At 43.6% G+C, this 23,513-nt stretch overlaps 1 protein-coding gene across 5 annotated transcripts in view; it reads left to right on the plus strand.

The window, feature by feature from the left end:
* DPP6 (dipeptidyl peptidase like 6) overlaps positions 1-23,513 on the plus strand; it is a 572,065-nt gene that overhangs the window by 294,665 nt on the left and 253,887 nt on the right. The window contains exon 1 of one of the 5 annotated variants that reach the window (XM_005480422.4): positions 11,488-11,962. The exons of the other annotated variants lie outside the window; for them this stretch is intronic. Within the exon in view, the coding sequence (XP_005480479.1) occupies positions 11,906-11,962 (57 nt within the window). The 5' untranslated portion in view covers positions 11,488-11,905. Of the gene's footprint in view, positions 1-11,487; positions 11,963-23,513 lie in introns of those variants that run through there. 5 annotated transcript variants of the gene reach the window in all.

Genomic DNA, 23,513 nt, shown 5'->3' on the forward strand with positions numbered 1-23,513 from the left:
TGATGCAACTTTTTTCTAGCATAAGTTCATGCATGAATGTGAAACTGTGAGTTTTCCAAAGATACTCCACAGGTAGAGCTGGGCACTGACCCAGGGTTTTTCAGGACACAATATTTACAGCAAAGCCTGATCTGAGCACATGGCATTGGTCTCCTGCTGCCCACCCTGCTGGGTGGGTTCTAAGTGCTCCTGCATCTCCTCTTGTAACCAGGGCAGGATCACAGCAAGCTGAGACAGGAGTGGGCTCAGTTTCTGTCTCTTTGTGGGCTGATTTTTATGTGTGCACACATGATGGGGATATTTCATATGTGCCGTTACATGAAATTTGAGAGGTATGTAAATGAGACATGCATTAATTATCTGTGACAAGAAAATGGCTCACTCTGGTTTGCTCTCTCACACTCTAGCTCACATTTCATACTTGTGTGATTTCCTAAGGGTTTTATGTTCAGGGTGAAAAGTCTACATTCCTGCATAGCTTTGTGTAACCTTGTTATGGAACTTTCTGTTAGTGTCAAAATATCTCAACTTCCCTTCTTTGTGCTATTTTCTAAACTAAATGAAATCGCAGAGGTTTTTTTGTGCAAGAATTCAGAGGCTCCCAGCTGTAGGCTACTTTGAAATGTTTGTATCATTATTTCTACTTTGCTGTCTTCAGAATATGGTAAAATCAAAAGGTCAGAGATACCAAATCAAACAATAATGTAGGGAAAAGTGTGTTGGCGACAAGCTTACTAGTGAGTGTTATAGAAAGGACACAGTTCTTGTTTTGGGTTGAGTGTGGGAAATTATGATTAAATACATCAGTGTCATGGGCATATTTTATGAAAAATCCTTTTGCTAGGATCTTTTCTCCTGAGAGGCCTCAAAAACAAAATGTAAACAATCATTATCTGCTGCTGTGGAATGTGGCAGGTGCATTTTTGATTGGTCTCATGTTGGATGTTTTTAATTAATGGCCAATCACAGTCCAGTTGTCTCAGACTCTCTGGTCAATCACAAGATTTTATCATTCCATTCCTTTCCTTGCTAGCCTTCTGATGAAATCCTTTCTTCTATTCTTTTATTATAGTTTTAATATATAATTTTCTTTGAATATAATATCTATCATTAAATAACAAATCAGCCTTATGAAACATGGAGTCAAGATTCTCATCTCTTCCCATGTCGGGACTGCCTGCAAATTCAACATTTGGTGACCCTGAGTGAGGAACAATTCAATATCAGAGTACCTGTGCAATGTTTTGGGGAGGCTGTATCATATTTTATTCATATTCATAAATAAATGTGAAGCTCTGTAAACTGGGTTGGAGCAATCTCAAATCCTGAGTCCCAGTGAGTTAAACAGAGGTCCCCCAGTGAGTCTTACTCAGCACTCCTAACACCCTTCAGCAACACTCAGACATCCAGAGCCATTCCATGTGCCTCTGCCTGGCTGTCAGACCCCAAAGGAACAAATCCCTCTGAAGGGAAGGCACAGGGAGTAAGAGATAGACACTTGGCAAGAGACTTTTTTATGTTTCCTGTATATTTTGGACATCCCATCTCTGCTGTTGCTGCTCTTGTGCACTGACAGTCACAGCCTTTACAAGACTCACCCCTGTTTCCTGCAGGGACAAGGCTGAGGCACTCTTTGTCATTTCAAGTGGCAATGTGAGGGTTTCACCCCCTCTGCCTGCAGGAGATCAGGGGCTGTGATTCTGCCCCTGCTCCAGCCCCACCTGAGTGCCCAAGGTGGCATTGCTGAATACCTGCTAAGTCTCTGTAATTAACGAACATTATCAAGGCTAAATAAAGGATGTCTTTTCCCCTTTTGCTGTGCCCAGAGCCCTGCTGTTCTCCTCTAAGATGTACAGCATATATAGAGGTTATGCATCTTTTCTCCATTAATTTTCTTGTGCTACAGCTAGATCTAATAAATACATGAGAACAGGACTTCACCACCACACTACTTGAATTATTTATTCTATTTAGGTTTCTATTTGGGCAGTTATGTACTGCGTGTGTTTGTACATGCTGCTGTAAGGTTTCCATTTTCCTTACTGTGTCATCTGGCTACAAGTGAGCTGGGAATCTGGTTTGGTGCAGTATCCTCAGAGCTGAAGAGTACCTCTCTGAGGCAGTTAAAACAGTGACACAGTACTAGCATGCTTGTGAAAATGAAAGCTCTTTAAGGTGGTAGAAATGGCACATCAAAAGTGATGGTCAGTTTTTTTAAAAATTGAAGCAAGGCATTGTTCTGGTTTCTGTTTGCTTCATCACAACAGAAGCAACTCTTGAGGTTACAGTAGTAACAAGCCAATTCTGTTCACCTCCTTTATCTATTTTAGTAAACACACACTTGTACCTCTGTGTTGGGGTTCTGAGTAGACCTTTCCAATTGGCCCATTTTCCATAAATTGCATCTCCCCAGAGGGCTTTCAATGTACCAGTAACAGTTTTGTGTGTCCTCTGGGATAAGTACATGTAGTATGCAAGACCTGCTGTCCAGAAAGGTGAATGCAGGGTGGGTACTGAGGCACACAGGGGGAAACTGAGTGAGGTGACATGAATCTGTGCATTACTTGTTTTATCTGCTCAGTGGAGTTTTGCCCAAGTGTTGTTTTCTGCCTCTTCCTTCCACTTTCACACTTGAGAACAGAGATCTGAAAACATTGTGGGTTTGCCTTCTCCAAAAATAAAGACATGAAGCAGACAGGAAGGGCTTTAGGTCCCTTTGTGCCTCTTTTAGAGAAGACAAGTGTTGGCAGTGTTTTATTGTTCAGATTCTTGAGGAGGTTATTTTAGGTTGGAGGAAAAGCTTATCTACCAGAGAGCTAGCAGGAATGCAGCAACATATGCTCACCACAACAGATTTAATACCAAGAAATCTAGAAACACTTGATAAAAACCACACCAGCTTACAAATCCTCACAGTCCCCACCAGAAACTGAGGGCAGTGGTCACCACAACCCATACAGCTCCCATGAGCCTGTTGGGGAGGCACTGAACACCAGAGAAAACACCAGGGCAGGTGGCAGAGGTGACATCTTTGCACCTCTTGGTGTTGTTTGGGAATGGTTGAGAGAAGTTATGAGGTCAGCATGGTGTTCAGTGGGTCACCACTCCTCAGGGCCCAGTGGTCACAGCCTCTGCTGCAGGTGATGGAAGTCCTGAGGAGGTCCTCTCCAAATGGCCAAAGGTGGGCTCAGCCTGCCCAGCATGCAGGATCCACATTTTTATGTTCAGAAACTGAGGTTGTTTGGTCTTTATGCCTCCATCACCTGTGAGACTTCAGAGATTGTCTTGGTACAACTTTCATGTATGAGACATCTTTAGGATGAATATGTGTTTTACCCATCCATTTAACAGTGTCATTATTTTGTGTGACGGTGTTCACAAGGGTCCGAGGATGAAGGAAGAGACAAGGATCTGACTCCATGTTTCAGAAGGCTTAATTTTTTTATTTTATGATATATATTATATTGAAACTATACAAAAAGAATAGAAGAAAGGATTTCATCAGAAGGCTAGTTAAAAATAGAAAAAAAAAGAATGATAACAAAGGCTTGTGGCTTGGACAGAGAGTCTGATCCAGCTGACTGTGATTGGCCATTAATTAGAAACATCCAACATGAGCCAATCACAGATGCACCTGTTGCATTCCACAGCAGCAGATAATCATTGTTTACATTTTGTTCCTGAGGCCTGTCAGCTTCTCAGGAGAAAAAATCCTAAGGAAAGGGTTTTTCATAAAAGATGTCTGTGACAATTTTGCATAGCCTTACTATTAAAAGTGTGTGGTTCATGTTGTGAGTTCAAGTTTTGTTTTTTTTTTTTTTTTTGGTTAAAGCTGATATAAAATTAAATGAAAAATAACAACCATTGTGATGAAAAGTGTACTTCATAAAGCAAATGCTTAAAAAACCACTTGCTCCAGCTGCAGCTTTTATGTACAAGGATATCTCAGGCAATGTATGTGCTTACATAAGAAGTCTTTCACAACATTTACATTTAAACCAGTCATCATCTTATATGCAGATCATTTATTCATCCTATAAATCACTTTGGAGCTAAAAATGAAGATGAGGCTTCCTCTTTTCCAAGCAGTAGGCTGCTAAACAGCCTAATGTGTTTGCAGCTGTTGTGAACATGGGGATTCTCTGCTTGATTCTCAGTGATTTGGGAGGTAGTTTCTCATCCCTGGTGATGTCTTTTATATTTTCTCACCTGGATATTTCAGTTCCAAAGTATATGTTGAGGGAGGGAGGGAGGGAGGGAGGGAGGGAGGGAGGGAGGGAGGAAGGAAGGAAGGAAGGAAGGAAGGAAGGAAGGAAGGAAGGAAGGAAGGAAGGAAGGAAGGAAGGAAGGAAGGAAGGAGCTAAGAAATAAATTCTTCCATTCCTAAAACAACAATTAAAAAGAACACATACTGAGTCAATAAGGAAGGAATTCAGACGTTACCTAGAGATAACCAGGAGCTATGGGGGGAAAATGTCAGTGAATATTGATCCCTAAGAGCACAGGGAGCAGGAACACTGAGCCAGACTGTGAGGAAGCAAACTTTGCAAAAGCAATTTGGAGACCATTCACAGCTGGCACTGAAGCTGGGGCCTCAGAAGTCTCTCTCACACGGATACACAAGTGAGAAAGAGGCATCTGTTGCATTGCAGCTGCCAAGGTTACACCAGCAGGAGCAGGCAGAGGGGCAGAGAAAAGCCAGCAGCAGGGTCTGCATTCCTTGCAGGGATAACAGAGTCAAACAACTGTAGCACTGCTCATCCCCCTGCCTTTGAGACTGGGATGATGTATTAAAATATATACACCGACTCAAAAAATAACCCCACAGTGGATTCAAAGTAATGTTTTTGAACAGTAACTACTTCAATAGAAAAGTCTGACTGTCACACTTGATCTTTAGGGTAGGCAAACCAAAGTGGGTGCGGAATCCTGAAGTGAGAAGAGCACAAGTACCTGCCTGCTGTGTTCCCCAGAAACACACTCCAATCCAGGCAGGAAAGTGCTATGCAAAACAGCTCTAGCTGTGCATGAAAGAGCAGACTCCTTCACAGCTTGCATGCCCTGTGTTGTCTTATTTGTTTACCATGAACTGTGGGGTTCTGGAACTCGGAGCGGCAGCGAGAAATGGGAAGCAGCAGAATACAGTGCTTCAAATCAACTTATTATAATAATTTTAAACCACTTTTTCCTGCTCAAGATTAAAAAAATATTAAAAAAAAAACCAACTTAGTGAGGCTTTGGTAATGGACAAATGGTAACAACACCACAGGACTTTTATGCAGACACACAAGTTGTTCTTGCAATTCCCATTGTCCCTGTGTCCCCTGCTGCCACACACCTGCTGTCTCAGATAGCAGGAGTTCTCATACTTGTGGGAACATTTTGAAGTGTATCCCCTGTAGGAACAGATATTCATGCAAATGACTAATTAATGGCATTGACTGAATAAACTGGATTTGATCTGCTAAATGAAAATAGCACACCAGATTGCTTTCTTAATGATTTTGGTCATGCTTTCTTAATGGCTTTGGTCATGCGTAATGGAAATGTGATGTATTTTTAACTGTGACTATATTCATAATCTGTTACTGCCTCTAGTCCTTTCACAGAACCACTGAAATCAGGAAAATCATCCATCTGAGTGGATCCCCAAGACAGAGAGGTCCTTTGAAAGTTCCTCTGGACACAGAGACCCTCCCATGACTGACCCTTGGTAGAACCAACACGTTGGAGACAACCAGAGAGGGGCAACAGTAGCAGGGCTGATGCAAGATAAAGCTAATTAGTGCATCTCCTTAAAGGCCAAACATTTTCCTTTCTTTTATTATCAAATTAGTTTTGGGATGTCCATTGACAAACAGAGAAATCTTGCCAAAGCTAGGGATTAACTTGGAACAAGACTTAAAGTGATTTTTTGGTCTTCTAATAGGAACTATTATGACAAGCAGTGCTGGGGATGGTGTGTAGGCAATAGAGATGCTCTGCAGCCTTTGTGGGAGTGGGGCTGGTGTCAGCTGATCTCCCACTAAGTGTTTCCAATTCCAAATTCCAACTGGGGACGTTGCTGTGCAATAATGTGATATTAGTGTTGTCACATTCTTGGAGAGGGGCAGGGCACAAACTGTGCTTTCTGAACAAAACAAAATTAAATTCTCCCTCTCCAAAGCTCATTCAGATGAGTGCAGAACAGAAATCTCCAGAATGAACAGCCAGGATGTCTGCCTGCTTCTGAAGCATCTAAAGCACAAACTCCTGTAAAAAGAGCTTCTAACCATGCAGCCCTCATGGGTTTAAAGCTTTCTGTTCTTTTGTATCTTCTGTATGAGGAGCCCTTGACCTCCAGAGGGATCTGCAGAGGAGGCGCAGCCCCCTGTGGCTCACTGCATCTGAGCCATGCAGGTACAGGAGAGGGGCTGTGCCATTGCTTTGTGTGTGGATGAGATGTTGGCACTGGGACTGAGGAGGGGGAAGTGGTCACCAGCATACCCTGGCATGTCTTAGGACTATGGACATCTTGATTTTTATGGACTCTTCCCTCTTGTTCCTCTTGGAATTTCTCTATAAAAATTGGAATGGTGGTGGAATAGGGCACCAAAGGTATTTTATCAGTCAAAGGTACTTTTATAAGTGGAGATTTACCTTTTCTGGAGTATGCTGCTGGGCTTAGAAGAGCATTGTTCAGGCTTTGTGTCCCCACCCTGCTGCCTCCACACCTTGGAGAGCAGCACCAACACACACTGAGCACTGCTCCCCTTCCATCCTGTGGGCCAGTATTGTTCCACTTGCATCCTGTGGGCCAGTTTTGACCAGCCTTTTCTTGACTGAATGCTAAAATCCATGGCTGCAACATTTTTAAAGGTTTATCTCACCTTTCTCATAGTGGAGGCCTGTGCTGGCAGCCTGTTTCTCTTCCTGAGCTGTCTTTAAAATATCTGCTACCTATAAAACTAAAAACCTGTAGCCCTTACACCTTTTCCTTTGAGTGGAAACATACCTCTGAGTCGATTTTTCTCTTGCCATGTGCTTTCCTGGGCATGTGCTTTCTCTTGCCATGTGCTTTTCTGTGTCCTTCCTGAACCCAGAGCAAATCAGCTAAACCAGTGGGAGCTCTCAGCAAGTATGAAGCCCAGAGGGGCTGGTTGTACAAAACCACATTGAGTGATGTGTTCTGCTGGAGGCAGCACATTACTGCACCCCAAATATTAATGGTACTAAAGGCTTAGAACCCCCCAAAATTTCAGATATGTACCTCTCCATGGGACCTGGTCATTATCTGGAGAAAGGAGTACATTAACAGACTGATCAAATGTATGGTTAACCAAGTAGAATTAATTTCTATCCCCTTTGCCCATTGGCTTCAACTTCCTTGCTGTGGCAATAAAAGGGGAATAAATAACCCGGTGTGGTACAGCTAAAGCCCCAGGTTTCAATGGAGCAGAAGGATTGTGCATCCAATAACTGTACGTGCTGCTGCTGCTGCTTATCCCTGCTCTAGTCTGTGCTCCCTGGAACAGATGTGTGCAGCTGCAGGGCTCACTGTGAGCTCAGGCTGCTGGTGGCTCTGGCCTCTGGAACTCACAGGGAGCAGGAATGCTCTGCAGACTCCTGAGAGCCCATTGCTGCTTCCCATACAGGAGCTGCTCGGTATCCAGACACCTCTGCTGCCAGCGAAGGGCAGAATCAAGGATGGCCTTGCACCCTGATCTGCTAAAAAATGTTTGGGAGCAGTAACAAACTGCTCCTTTTGCTATCACGTGTTGCTGTAATGCTTCATCATAAAAAAAAAGGCTGTGTGCTTTAGCTCCTAGGAGTTCACAAGTCTTTGTGGTGATGACAGTTTGAGCTTTTGTTCCACCTCATCCTCCAGAGCCACTGGAGCATTAATTCCTCTTTGCAGTGTTCAAGGTTTTCAACAATCTTTGAGCAGGAAGAAGCTTTGTGGTGACTTTGTGAACTCCAAGGAGAATTTTGAGAATGATCCCAGGCCACAATCTTGTTCCTGCCAGTCTCAGGAGAGTGAAGCCCTTTCCTTCTAACAGAAAACGCTCCAGGACCTGTGTGACTAATTTGTTACAAGGTAATTAAAAATTATCTGTATTACTGCAGTGCTGCATGATTTTGTTGAAGCAAGCACTCTGGGTGAAGATGAGTGGAAAAGCTGGAACATCTCCTGTTGCTGGTTCCTCTCCTGATGGGAGGGAGCTGGCTCTGTCCTGCTGCCAAGCCTGGGGATGGCATTCGTGATTGTAGCTGGCATTTTGAACATGCATCTTGGTTAATGGGGAGAGCTGTCTGTGCTCAGAGTGGGCTCCTGAGCTGTCCCAGTGGTGGCACAGTGCAGACCACATGGATTGATGGAGGATGGTCATGACAGAGATGCAGTTTGTGTGGGCAGGGAGTGAGTCTGTAGACTGACACCTTCCCATGGCATGGGTAGGGAGTGGAAACAAACATGTTTCAGGTGTGGGTGGTAGAGGTTGGACAGCCTGTTGTACATTTGACCCTGGCAGGGAGGAACAACCTGCTCCTGTGTCCTGGTGATCAGCTGGGATGCTGTGGGGAGGGATGGATGGGAAGGTTGCACTCCCAGGGTTCTTGTCTGCCAGTGGCTCCTGCCATGCCCCAAATGTGACTGTTTGGGACGCATCCTTCTGCCTGCTGCCTTTGGCAGGGGCAGATTCTTGTCCTTTGATAGGGCTGTGCTAATCCTTCATCAGTGATGACTCAGCCAAGCAATGCCATTGGTACTCTAACGCTGCTCAGAGATCAGGAGGGAAAGCTCACCCAGCTGCTGTGTGAGGAGATCATTCTCTGCCTGTGACTAATAATCACTTCTGGATGCCAGTGGCCACTGCTGCTCCTCCAGTGTCTCCCCAGGAGGTGTTTGGCAACCTCAGAACCCTTTTGATGGAGGCAGGAGGGTGACAGAGAGCTTGAGGACGTCACTGCCCCTGATGCCACATCCTCAGGCAGCGAGCAGCTGGTGGCCACCTGAGGGATGGGACAGCCTGCCCTGGTCAGGGGTGACAAGGGGTGACAGCCGGGCAGGGAGATCAAGGATTTCAGAAACACTGGGGTGGCTGTGCCAGAACAGCAGCCTCCTAATGCACCCCAGTAATGAGGCTCAGCCACATGCATTTGCATTGCTAGCTGCTGGACTAATTAGCACAATTAACTTCTTCTGTGTCCAACAACAAGCTTAGTGGGAAAAAAAATCTACATTGTGAGGGAGAGTGGCCATTTCCAGAACAACAGTTAAAACTGTGTCTTAAATTGTTAACAGTGAAAGAATAGAATCTGCAGAGGGAGGGCATGCAGTACAATTAAGTTTAGGGATTGCTAGTGTAGGGGGGTCAGGGACAGAGTAACTGGCCCATGTTTTAAAAAGGGATCTGTTTTGTAGAAATTTCCAGCATGACCAGTGAAGGAGTAAAATAAAACAACCAACTAAATAATAAAAATCCCACAACCAAAAAAAGCCCCCAAAACCAACACACCGATTCCAAATACAGTTTTTTGTTTCATTTGAATTCCTCTCAGAAAGAAAAAGAGCAGAAGTGTGGAGTAAAGCAAGCCTTCATTACCACTCACAACAGGTAGAAAAGTAGACCAAGCCGATTGGAAAATTCAAACTGATCCACTTATATAAAACCTTGAAAACAATTTTGTTCTGATGGCTGGGGAAAAATGTATGAGCAACAACCTCACAGTAAACATTTAGAAAATACTGTGACTTAAACTATGGGGACTAAAGGGATGGAATTGCAATGTAAGCTAGGACTCTGTCAGAGTATAATTCAGCAAGAAATCAACACAGGCTGTTAGATTTGAATGCAAATTATTGTTTCTTGTTAGAGAGGTGCTATTCACTTATTTTTTAAATGAGCTGTTGCCTGGGTTGTGGCACCTGGGAAAAGGCAAGTTTGTCCAGTTTACTACCAGCACAATTCTGTGTTGCAGATCTTTTATGCCATGGCTCCTATAAACTCCTGTGGATGTAATGGTGAAAATGCAGAAACAGTTAGGGAGTCTGAGTGGTGCCTTGTAGATATCTTTAGGGAAACTTGGGTTGGTGTTGCTCTGTTTCTGAAACAAGGATCAAAATTATCCCAGGTGTAAGGAGACATTGACTGCAGTGGTGTTGGTGAATGTGACCTTGTGTAATAAATCCGTGCTGTAAAATTGGGTATCAAACGAGGCATAATCACTTCCCTGTCAGATAAACACTGTGATGTTCCCTTTCCTTAGAGATCCCAGCACCACGTGAGTGAGGGAACATTTATCTTTACACAGCACCACAGCCCTGAGCTCAGCTCTGGGCTCCATCCCGGCTGTGCTGGGTAGGAGGTGAAGATGGGAGAGGCAGCAAAAGTGGCATTTTCGTGTCACCAGGTGTTGGGGTGAGTGAGGGCTCCATCAGTCCCGCGCAAACACCGAACTGCTCTGCTCTGAGTTTTGTCCGCCCATGCCAGGGCTCCTTCCCGGAGCGTGGCTCTGTCTCTGTGCCCCGTGCTCGGCGCAGCCCGTGTCACCCCGTGCTGGCAGCCAGGTGGGCGAGCGGGCTCGGGAGCCTCCTTTGCCAGCTCCGATGTGCCGGAGAGATCTCTGCTATGACAGAGAGGCTGCAGGGAGCGAGCTGCAGCAGGCAACGTGTGCCCGTGGGTCACCCTGCAACGTGACCTACATGGCAGCCGCCACAGCACGGTGGCCCCCGGCACATCGAGGACACGGAGGGGGCTGGGGGAGGCTGGGGGCCACCTTTCACTCTTCGGCAGTGTAAGGGCTCACTGGAGCTCACTGAGGACGCTCCCCGGAGCGTCGGTCCCATCTCGGGGTACCCTGGCAGAGCGCTGCATCCTCGGGAGCCGCGCTGGCAAGGTACCCAGAGATGGTTGCCTTGGCACGGCTCTGCTGGGCAGCGCTGCCCTTGGCACAGCCCTTCTTCAGAGTCGGGCACTGACGGAGCCTCTGCAAGTTGCGAGAAGACGGGAGCGCGCCTGCCAGAAACTCCTCGGGTGCGCGGCCCCGCGGGCATGCGGGATGGGGGATGCGGGACGGGGCAGCGGCCCCCGGGGGATACAGGATGGGGCAGCGGCTCCGCAGGGATGAAGGATGAGGCAGCGGCCCCCAGGGGATGCGGCACCGGGCAGGGGCCCCGCGGGGATGAAGGATGAGGCAGTGACCCCGAGGGGGATGCGGGACGGGGGATGCAGGACAGGGGATGAAAGATGGGGCAGAGGCCTCCGAGGAATGAAGGATGGGGGATGCAGGACGGGGCAGCGGTCCCTGGGGGATGAAGGACGGAGGATGAAAGATGGGCAGCGGCCCCGCAGGGATGAGGGACGGGGCAGCGGCCTCCGGGGGATGAAGGACGGGCCAGTGGCCCCGCTGTCGCCGCTCCGGGAGGGGGATGGAGCAGGGCCGGCCGTGCACAGCCCGGCGATGGCACCGCCAGCCCCGGTGCATGCGCAAGGCGCGGGCGGCCGCCGTGGAGGTGGGGAGGGAGCGAGGACCACATCGCTGCCTCCGGCTCCGAGCTGCCAGTTGCTGGTTGCCAAGCAGTTATCATTGTTTCTGTGACGATTGCAGAGGCTGTTGCTAATTGAAGAAGCCCCCACAGCATCCTTCTCTCTGCTCCTGCTTCTGCTTTTATTTTAGAGGCTCAAGGGGGAAGACAGCCAGACTAGTGCTTTTTTACATTGCATTTTTATTTATTTCTTTTTGTGGGGGTGGGAAATTTCTCAGCTGGTGATTAAGTGATGGACTAGTTACTCATCCGTATCCCTTTAGTCTTTGTGTGTGTGTGTGTGTGTGCGTGTATGTCTGAACACACAGACAAGCTTAAACACACACACACACAGAGTAAAATCCTGTTTGCCACTGCAGTGGGCACAAATAGGTGAGCATGACTACAGCCAAGGAGCAAAATGCATCAGGGAAACAAGCCCAACAGCAAGACCAGGTAAATGCTTATTTTCCTCAATTTCAAACAGATACAGATTTGCAATGTGTAGCTTTGTGTTTCTCGTATGATTGTTATGATTTTTTTAAAAAAATCTTTTGGTGTGTGTTCTTAAAATTGTCAACTGAGTCACCAGGCAGTGGCAGGAGGGAAGTGCTGTGTAGCTGGGTTCAAGGTCTGCTTTCTCGGTGTATGTGGAGACTTGGGGGGAAAGCTGAAATTGTGATGATTTTAACAGCCTGCACCTCTTGCTGAAGGGAATAGAGGTTTGTTCTGTAACTTGTTCCTTAAATGTGTGCTGGGAGGGGGACTATGTTGGGATGGAGGCCCTTTCTCCCTGGAAGAAGGGGGCAAGGGTATTTAAAAGCCCTTCTGCAGACGGATATAAAATTGTAAAAGTCGTGTGCAGCTTCTGACTTTGTAATGCACTTTCAGTGAATTTTTCTTGCCTGGCATTGTCTTGGAGGGGCACTTCAGGGTACAGCGTGTGCCCAGGCTATGCACAAGCAAGAGGGATGGCAGGGGGGCAAAAAGCAGCTGCAAGTAGGCAAAACTCCTACTGGCTTTGGGGCAAATTGCTGTGCTCACAGCATCTCTGAACTCGGTTAATTTATTTCTCTTGGTAGGTGCTTTATGTGTTTCTGGAGAGGTAGAAAGTTAAAGATTTCATTTTCTCTGTCAAGCCTGTATTTTGGAGGATATTCCTCTCTGCCTGCACTTACCAGGATGGAATGAAGTCAAAACTTTCCCTGTCTAAAAAGCAGCGGGTGGCAGAAAAAAAAAGGGATTTATCCTCAGCTGTAAAGGATGGGCAGAGTTAGGAAGTGGTGGCATAAGGGAAAGTCTGGCTGCGATCTCGCAGCTCCAGCTGAGGCTGGTGGAGGTTCCTGGGCTCTGGGGGCACTTGGCACATCAACATCTCCCTTCTCCTCATCCCCACCTTCCCCTCCCCGTGCTGGGGCTGCGCGGTGGAGCCCAGACCCTCCAGTCCTGCAATTGTTCCTCATCTCCTTGAGACACTGGAAGTTCTCCACTTTAATCTTTGGTTAGGACAGCACAGGAGGATAATTTAAACAGATCTCTCAGGGCACAAATTAATTCTTAAAATAGTTCTTCCTGGAGTGATAGGCTGAGAGCCTCACGTACTGTTTTTCTTTTTTTTTTTTTCTTTTTGGTACAGTATTTTAGGGAAGGAAAGAGCATGGGAAGACACTAAGCAACACAAATAGCATCATATAATCTGCATTTTCAGGGTGACATTATACCAATGACCAAAACAGGCAGGCTCAATGGTTCAGAGGAAACAAGAGGAAAACAACTTTGATATTTGGGTTTAAGAAACTATGCCTTCATCTAACCCTGAAGGTGTTGGACTTTCCTCCTCTTTTCAATGCTTTTGGAATATATATTTTTGTTCACTGTTTGCTGCAGGTTAAAATGACCTGTGTTTCTACCTGTGTTTTTGGGAGGCAGGGGTTTATAAGTGCCTTTTCTGAACAAAGAGGGCTATGGGGCTGTCCCTTCCTCCTTCTTAAAGCTGTGTAAAAGTGTTGAGTTTTGTAAGTCAAGAAGTATATGCTGCATTTTTCTAAAGCAGGGGTGGTTTTGTTTCAAGTAGTGTTACCTGCCTAATGCCATTTTGCTGTGGGCATGCCATGTCTTTGCTACTTTGGTCTCCCTACATGAAGAACAAAATGCTCAGAATAGGTCTCTAGTATATGCAGAATCTTGATTGAGTATATTCCATAACTGGCTGAATTGCAATTATACCCATATGGTACACTTAAATATTCTGGGAGTACGTGCTCTCTCAGCTCTGCCCTAGTGTGAGCATGAAATAGAAATATCAAGAATATATAAATATCAATCATATTGATGAATATTAATGTCTGAGTCTGTGAGCAACTTTGCTCACTGCCATCATTTCTTTTATTGTTTTCACAATACATTATTAGTAAAATGGCTTGACAGCGGGGGGCTGAATCCAATCTCTGTCTATTGATTTGAGTGCACTTTTATCTTCCAACACCAAAAGCAGATCTAAACCCTTATTTTATCTAAAACTGTTCATAACTGAAAAAAGGCTCTATTCAAATTCTATTTCTAGCTGCAATTCTATTTCCAGTCTTATGCATATCAAGAATTACTGAGCCTTTTTTCCTTGCTTAAAAGCGATCAAGAAACTGAAAAATGTAGCTTGGAGAAGAATTGAAGGCAAAGTGCTGGTCTGGCTGTAGAGGACTGAGTCTCTTTCAGTAGCAGCTGCTGCTGTCGTAAGAGATTCTGTCCATCCCTTTTCTGTGTTCCTTGCTGTGACATTCCCTGGATCCAGAGGCAAGCAAGTGTCACAGTTGGCTTAAATCTGTGCTGTGTCCTACCATACTAACCCAAACAGAAGCTGGCCATTAAAAGACACTGCAGGAACAGGGTGGGGAAAGTTTGAAAATATCTGCAGAAGCTTTGCAGGCATGAATTTAAAAATCTACTTTAGACTCATGTGTCTATATGCAAATGAAGTCATGTTCTGTCTTGAGATTTACAGAAATGATAATAATTAGAAAATGATTGGGATGTGGAGATAAGCAAAGCACCGCTTTAGCTGCTGAAGGCAGGCAATCCCTTTCTTCCTCAGGTAATTAAAAAATGTTTCTATACAATTCCTTTCTGATAAGCAGTGCTGCTCACCTCCATGCCAGTTAAACTGCTCAGAATTCCAGTCATTTATCTCCTTGCTTATCTGTCTCGTGGGTCTGAACTCTTAAGTCTTTTGGACATCACGTACAGAGAACATTCTGTAAGTGATAAGTGATGCTGTCTGTTACTGTCAGGCTGTGATTGCTTGATCAAGATGTGAGCTGGACGTGGTTGTCCCTGTGCTCCTGGCTGCTCCTGGTGCAGCTGTGGTTTCTTGTTCAGAGGGTTGGAGTTGGGCACAGTGCAGTGCACCAGCAGCACGGCTGCTTCCTGCCCAACCCAGAGCTCAGGAGTGCGTGGCAAAGACACTGATAGACCCAGGATGTGGCTCAAGAGGACTGGAGAATCTTGTTCTCCCCCTCAGGGTTGGTTAGCTGGATGTGTGGATATGCCATTAAAACACTTTTCCATTAAAAAAGGGGAAGAAAATAGCAACAGCAGGTCAAGTACTCTGACAATGCTTTAGCTATTTATACAGGCTGGAGATCTCTGTGTTTTAACATAAGCCTGTAAATTTGTTATCTTAGTTTAGCCCAATTCTTGCTACTTTTAATGGCCTTTGGGAATGCAAATAGCTCTGCAGTCATATATAAAGATAAGGAGGCTGATTTTTTAATGAAAATGTGGTAACAGGCATAATGCTAAAATGAGCCTTTTAAATATTTTAAAAAGTGAGTCAGCATATCAAGTATAACAGGATCACAGATTCTCAAAGAACAATTTTTATAAAACATATTTAAAGGGTTGATTGGTTAATTGGGTATTTGAACACTGAGGATAAGGATTGTTCTCATTTCTTTTGCTATGTAGAAAAGAACTGTCAAGGGCTTATGGGGAGCAAGATCCTGTTCTGAAATGTCCTCATGTCCTAGACAAGGTTGTTAATGACTGCATGGAATCCATGTAAAAGACCAAAAAATAAGTGAGGAGACAAAATAGCTTGAGGGCTGCCTTATTGAAGTGGGCTCCATGGAGGAGCGGAATCAGATCAATAGAACAGTTCTGCCTATTAGCTGTCATTAAGGTAATCAATTCTGAATTTTACAGAACAGCTGGAATTCCAAATCATAGGTGTGATGTCTTCAAGTGGAAAGAGAGCACATTTTACTTGGAAAACCTAGGCCAGACTCAGGAATAAAATGATGGAAAGATTAATATTTCATGCTGCTAATGTTCCCCTGCCACTCTACTTCACAGAAATAGCCTGTAGTATCTTGAAGAGTGAATACAGTTGGAGTATCTAATATACTATGCTGAAATGTGCCTCTACTTGTGTAACTTTATCCAAATAAGAAGCTAAGTGCGCACTTCAGCTGCATTATGCAGACAGTCCCCCTGTGTTGTTTTAATTCTGGTAATTCTGGGATTCCTGTGCCAGGGGATGCCAATCCCTGTGTGCCCTGCTTGTCTTCCTGCAAGGTGGTAAATGTTCTCTGCATTGTGAGCTGAGTCCTGTGCTGTTAATTCACTCCCAGAGTAGATTAAACTAAAAAATATGGGTGTGCTTACATTGGGAAGTGGTGTGTACCCACCCTGTGAGAGATGATACTGAGTTCTCAAACACATAATTTTGATTGGGGAATTATTTCAAACAAATTCCAGGCTGGTGTGCATGTTCTTTAGTAGTTGTTCAGCATTTCTCTCTAAACATCATCTGAAATGAAGCCAGTTTCTGTACTCTGAGTCTACTATAAAATGTGAGTGAGAGCATGGTAACTGTGTACAACTGAGAGATTTAGTCAGTAGTGCAGCTCTGAAAGGAACAGAAGGACTAAAAGTCAAACAAATGTAACTTCATGTGAGCTATATACCTGTATCCAAACATATCCTTATATATGTATACATATTTTTTCCTCTGAGATGTGACTTAAAATCTTTCCAGATCTTCTCTGCTCACTTGGCTGCTGTCCAGAAAATCACTGCCCCTGGGTACCAAATGTCTTGGTTGGTTCTACATGCTTTGCATGAAAGAATGCAACAATCCTGATTCTCTGTGACAGCAAAGCCTCCCTGCAGCACATGAGCAATACAAATTATGTCCAAAGAGTGCAAGATCCCTTCACATTGTAAGCAGGCAGTGCTGTACAGTGGTGAATTATAAGTTGTGAATTTTATCTTTTTGAAGCAGGGAAGGGACTTTGCCCTTTTATTTGTCAATATATTTCTGTTGTATGCTAGATCACAAAGAGCCACTGCTGAACCCTCTCTCTTTTCTAGCAAGGTTTGAAGTTCCACATTTTAACTGAATGTTTGTAAGCAGATTGAGCTGTGAATTCACAAGAAAGCTCTGATTCACAGAGCCATTATCTGGCACAGTCAGATTCCCCAGAATCCATGCAGAGGAATGGAGCAGCACCATGGAATAGCTCTGAGGTGCCCAGATCCAGCACTGGGCTGAAAGGAGCCTGGCCTGGAGCTGTTGAACAGGTGGGAGGGAGTCTCCTGGGAGATGAGCTAATTTAGTGTGTTATCTCAGTGACTTGTGACAGCAGAGCTCCTACATTCCTGGCTGGAGCTGAGAACTGTCACATCCCAAAGGTGAAGCCCTGCTTGTGAGAATCCCTCATTCTCCTTGCAATATTCAGGCTCAGGTTGTTAAAGCTGTGCAGAAATCAGGAGCAATGCCCACTTTGGGGAGGTGTCTGCCAAAGAGAAGGGAAAAAGGAGAAAGCTCTGATTTACATAGAAAATGATGTTTCTTTAGTTTTAATGGAACTATCTAGTATTTTATGTTTGAGGGAGTAATTAAAAAATTATTAATATAGAATACTTTTTATTAATAATATTTTATTATTATTTATTATTTATTATTAAAAATTTTATTTTTTTCTTGATAACAACGTTCTAAATTACATGTCTTATTTTAGACCCAACACCGGCTTTCTCCAGGAATCATAGAGAACATTTTTTCATTCTCTTAATGGTACCTGATCTATTCCTCAAGAGATTAAATTTCTGTAATAGCACTCCCTAGGACACTGTATTCACTGGATGGAATTGCATCAAACTGGCAGTCTTTTCTAACTATTATTTTGCCACAAGGAATGCAGTCAGCTAAGCCATGAGGAGGGGGAGACAGAGGTGGAAAGGAACATATTTGGTGTCAAACTGCAGCCTCAAAACAAGAGACAGCAGAGAAGCCTTTTCAGTATCCAATGCTGAAGTGGAAATGCTTCTGGAAGGCCTCTGGAAGTCCACAACCTCTAAAGATTGTACTTTTCTATAAGATACTGCTTAAGATTGTGTAAATTTTACATTCTCTTTATACCTTGACCCAGTGGGATGTGCTCTGGCACTGTCCTTGGTACAGCAGCTCTCTCCATTCCTGGCAGAGGTGACTTGTGTTGCATTCTTTCCCATAAAATCTTTTTCCTTTTCTGTTGGATAAGGGCAGAATAATCTGTCTCTGAAGTTCACTGTTAATATGGGATCATGGGGCTGTGTTTGAATGCCTCAAGACTCTCACAGAATTTGATGTGTCATTGCAGTTGTGGTCCATTAGCAGTGCTGTGCATTGCTACAGGCATTTCATGAACAGTGGTTGTACCTGCTTCCAGTTCTTTAATGCTGCTTCACTGTGATCTTTATCAGGCATTAAATTGTGGTGAATCATGGTCACTTTGGGTGATGTGAGAGAAGGCAGCACTTTTAAAATGATGTAGAGTACAGCAATGTCTATTTTTTAACACAGTATATTCTCTATGTTTTATATTCACATTTTTTGTTCTTTTGTCCATTTTTTTTTCATCTTTTCTTTCACCTTTCTGTTCTGTCTACTCTGATTCTTAAGTGGGATTTCAGTAAATGAAAAAGAATCAGAGAAAGGAGAGTGCCAGCAGCAGTGGACCACAGGAAAGCTGTGCACATTCCTGCAAAGTGCAGATGTGAAGATGTTAAGAACTAACTGTGAGAGGAGTGCATTCAGCAAGTTTGAAACCTTTGTTAAAAATAAATTTGGAAGGGACCTGTATTTGAAATCAGTGAAGGTGGTCAAGAATGAAAAGACAAGTTAATGTGAATTCTGATTTAATGACTACTTTTGTGTGGGATTATTGGTTGGCTTTGAATGACAATTCAGTGGTGGGTTACAGAACTTAGTCCTTCCTGTGTGCAGACATCCACTGTGGCTTTGAGCAAGAGTGTTGGGTCCTTAGTGGCAGTCAGCAGTTTCTCTTCTGCTCAAATAGACCATATTGCCTAAAACTGGGGGGGTAAAAATATCTGGGAGTCTCCTGAGGACAGCAATGTGAAATATGGAGTTTTGTGATACAACAGTAACTCAGGCTGCACAAATACCTGAGATATCAGAGAGATGCACTTCTTGATGTTTGGAGAATGTAGGGAAAGGGTCACAGGAGAAAACCTGAAAGTTAAAACTCATTCTGAAGGTTTAGATATGAATAAGAATTTCAGCAGAAAAATATCAAGATAAAGGTAAGTGCTGTCAGGACTTGAGACAGTTATGAGCAAACTTGCAAATGAGAGAGAGATAATGCACAGAATAGTATGATTGTAAGGTTTAGGGAATTTGAAGTAATTTTATACTTTAAGGTAAGATGGAGATGCATCTTTCAGCTCTCCATTGCATCATACAGAGACCTTTTCCGAGAAGGAGTAATTAATATTTTTTTCAGAAGAAGTATTGCAGTATAATTGGGAGCCAGGGAGGTTAAATGGAAATGCAAATGGGGGATGATGAGCCAAGGATATGTGTGGTCATAGGTTAAACCAAAACCTTTCAGAAATGGAAGCCAGAAAGCTGAAGTTTGGTGCTGGCCAGGCTGATGGATGGAGAGCATCTTCCTGAAAGTCAGGATGAGGGGATGAGCCAAGGCTGGAGCCCAGGGTCTGGTGTGTGTAGAGAGAAAGCCCTGAAAAAAGTTGTGGAAGTTGCTGGCAGCTCTTCAGTGTGATGGTAGCAGAGAGGACATAGCTACTTCCCACCTCCATTAGTGAAAGTCCTTCACTATATAAAATCCTTTCTATATAAAATATAGGAAACTGCTGATATTCAGAGGTCCTTTCCAATCCTAACTTTTCTTGATCCATTAGAGAGGAGATGGTGAGTGGGCTAAAGAGTGACAACTCTCTGGACTAGTTATGGGAATTACAGAAGCAGAAGTAGGATTGGATTTTGTGAAAAACACGTATTTTATGATTGGCTTTTTGCAAATATTAAAATGAATATTATATGTGTTGTGTTAGAAAGTAATGCTGTATTAATTCTCTTAAGTAGTTTGTTAAATATAGTTTTGAGTTATAAAAGAATGTTAAAATAGAAACTATGCTATACAGGATACTTTTTCTAAAGAAAGGACTTGCACTGAGATAGCAGCCACAGGACACTTGAATCTTTCAGACAAAGAGAATTTATTGCCCTCTTATCAAAAGAAAGGAACTTCTTCCCTCCTTGAAGGCACTGTTAGGATTCAGAGGAAGAAGTTGATGATGACCAGACAGAATCCTCTGTTTGAATGGAATTTATGCATCATGTATGAGATGTATGAATATGCAACAGGCTGTTATTTTTAAGAGTCAATCCTCTGTTAATGTGGGGCCTTTTTCGGGATTATGCTGCCCAGAAAATGGTACCCGGACTGTCTGTGACTCTTTGTTTCTATTGTCTCATATTTTCTTAATTCTAATTGTCCAAATCATTATTACTCTAATTGTATTACTATTTTTATAACCATTTTATTACTATTAAGCTTTTAAAATTTTACAAACAAGTGATTGACATTTTTCACAGATTTGGTGGTGAAAGATGCTTGTGGAGGAAGTGGCTTCAGGCCACTATTCACCTGCCTGCCTTGAGCAAAGCAGCCAAGAGGGGTTTATTTTGGGCAGCTGTCAGATACCCTGAGAGACACACCCTGACTTCAAAACAACTACTTAAATAACACAGTAACCAGAGACATGGCCTGCTTTTCTGTATGAGGGGTATGGTGGGGGAAAGGCGGCAGCTGTCTTTGTCAGCTGGCAAAAAGATTCCCAAAGCAACAAAAGGGAGAAAATGACCAAGATCATCCCCCTTTTGCTCAGGGAAGGGGCTCTACTTCTCTCATTTTCCCTTGTACTCCCCATCCCTGAGTGCCCTGGTTGCCTCTGCCCTTACTGCTGCTGGACTGAAGCTTTTTGTTGGGAAACAACCTGTGTGCTGTCTGCATGATAAATGCTCAGTGGCAAGAAATGTAGGGCTATTACTATTATGAGATACAATTTTGTGAAGGAAATTGCAGGTGAAAAGTGCAGATAGGCCATAATTTCTCAGAGAGGGTTTTGCCCTAGACTGCTGAACAACATCTGCTCACAGAGGCATAACAGAGGCTCTGCTTTGGGATCTTGTCCTGTCAAATAGCCCTGCAGTGCCAACACCTGGGAATGTTCCTCTGGGCTAATGGCCTTGGCAGAAGAGGCTGGTGAAAGGATGGGACAACCTCCTTGCTCTGCTGGTGAGGCAGGAGCACTTCCCTGTCTCGAACAACCACCTTTAAAAAGCTGAAATATGGATAATCATGGGTGTCACAGACATCTTTTTATGAAAATCCTTTCCTTAGGATGTTTTCCTCCTGAGAAGCTGAGAGGCTTCAGGAACAAAATGTAAACAATGGTTATCTGCTGCTGTGGAATGCAACAGGTGCATCTGTGATTGGTCTCATGTGGATGTTTGGAATTAATGGCCAATCACAGCCCAGCTAGCTCAGCTCTCTGTCTGAGGCACAAACCTTTGTTATTCATTCTTTTCTATTCTTAGCTTAGCTAGCCTTCTGAGAACGTTTTCTTTTATTCTTTTAGTATAGTTTTAATGTAATATATATCATAAAATAATAAATCAAGCCTTTTGAAATATGGAGTCAAATCCTCATCTCTTCCCTCATCCCAAAACCCCTGTGAACACTGTCACACATGGGCAGAGGATGGACCAGTTTTGTTAGAGCTGGTAAGTGCTGGGATGGAGAGGAGTCAGTGGTGGGATCTTGGAGAGTTACCAAGGGAGCAGAAGCATCCAGACATCATCTCTGCTGCTCCCTCAAGCTTTCAGTCCCTTCAGTCCCTTTCAGTCCTTTCAGTCTCTTCATGCCTTTGGTGGGCAGCCACCACCCACCCCAGGGTGCCAAAGCCTCGTGCCCTCTCTGCACCTCCATCAATACACAAGTCTAAGCTGAGCAGGGAGCCAAGCCCTGAGCGTGTCTCATGGTGAAGGAGGGTGAGAGAGACTGAAGGAAACACTTTTGAAGAGTTAAACTGAGCTTGCAAGTTAAAAGATGTAGGGTGATACAGTATGGATAAATGAAAGTGGTATAGAATGTAATCTCATCCCCTAAAGAGTTGCAGCTGAACCAATTACTAAAGATTGGGAGCAGGCCTGATGCTAACAGGCCACACTTGTAGCCAATAAGAGTGTTATAAAAGAGTGGATTGGTGGGTTGAGGGGAATTGGAGTCAGTTGGCTGCTGTGAGAACAAGGAAAAGTCACTGCCTAGAGGAGCTGCCTACAAGAAACATCAAGGAAGGATGAAACTCTAGCAATATGAAACTCTTGCAATATAATGACAACAAAAAGAACATGCTAAGAGCCATTAGAAAGGGGAGAAGGATGAGTTTGAATGAAACAGCAAAACCAAGCAGATCTGGAGGCTGAATTGTTGCCTTTTTTTTTTTTAACTTTTCCACTTAACATCATTTTTCGGTCTGAAAACAAATGGCTGTTCCTTTTATTGTTTATAGCATCATAAGACACATAAAATAAAAGTAAATTTTACATTGTTTCACAATGCTTTGGCTAAAGTAGTTTCTATTGCTGCTTAACTGCTGCTGAGCTCAAAATTGGAGAGATAATAAGGCTTCATCTGCAGCAATTAGTCTGCAGTTTTTGACTCCATTACCTTCAGTTATGTCTGTGGCCAAATAGTTACATGCAGATATTTAAGACTTAGTTGTAGTAAGATATTGTCAAAAGTGAAATCCCAACTTAGACTTTAATTTATTGTTAATTTAGACTGTCAGAGATACTGTAATAAACATATAGTAGTGTATTATGTTGAATGCATTTTGGGTCATTAATTTAACTTAATCACACACTGTGACCAACCTCTCAACTCCTTTTGTGTTGGGTGGAAAGGGGTCTGATACTTAATCTTAATGCGGTTGTTGGAATTAACAAATGGTACATTAAGTTGTAACTGTGCCTAAGTGTGCTGAGAGCCTCACGCTTTGATTTTTCTGTTTTCATGGCCAGGAGTAAACAGATTATTTTCAAATGCACTTGCAGCATTTTGTGCCTACTGATAGAAAGAAACTCAAGGATGGACAGGAAAAACACATTGCAACTTAGCCCATGTTAAAAGAGAGAGAGGAGGCATGTGATGACACACGGAAAATCAGATGATATAGCTTGAAGGATATAGTAAGGAAAAACTTCATGGTTGTTATTACTCTGAGATATGGTGGTGTTAGAGAAAAAGGAGCAATTGCTCAAGGTGGGGAAACATCACAAAACTTTTTTTTATTACCTAAATTTAAGATTCTGCAGATGGCATTGCAGTGAGTGTGATAAGCATTGACTACTCTTCAAAGAAGGAAATTTGTTTTTCAACTTTGCTTCTTCATAAGAATCCCTGGCATATCACAGTTTAGTTGAATCTAATACACTAACAACCTTCCTTTTTCTAATTTTTATGTCCCAATATCTGTGATTTAAAAGTTAATTTACAAACATTGCTGAGAATGTTGATCCATTGACTCTAACAAGGATTTGAGTTTAATTTTTGTAAGTTTAAGCATTGGAGGGTGCAGTTGCATTAAATTGATTTATTTTCCATGGTGTTTTCCTCGTAAGGTACAACACATGGTTTTA

The sequence above is a fragment of the Zonotrichia albicollis genome, chromosome 1, assembly GCF_047830755.1.
Source record: "Zonotrichia albicollis isolate bZonAlb1 chromosome 1, bZonAlb1.hap1, whole genome shotgun sequence".
NCBI classification, from domain to species: Eukaryota; Metazoa; Chordata; class Aves; order Passeriformes; family Passerellidae; genus Zonotrichia; species Zonotrichia albicollis.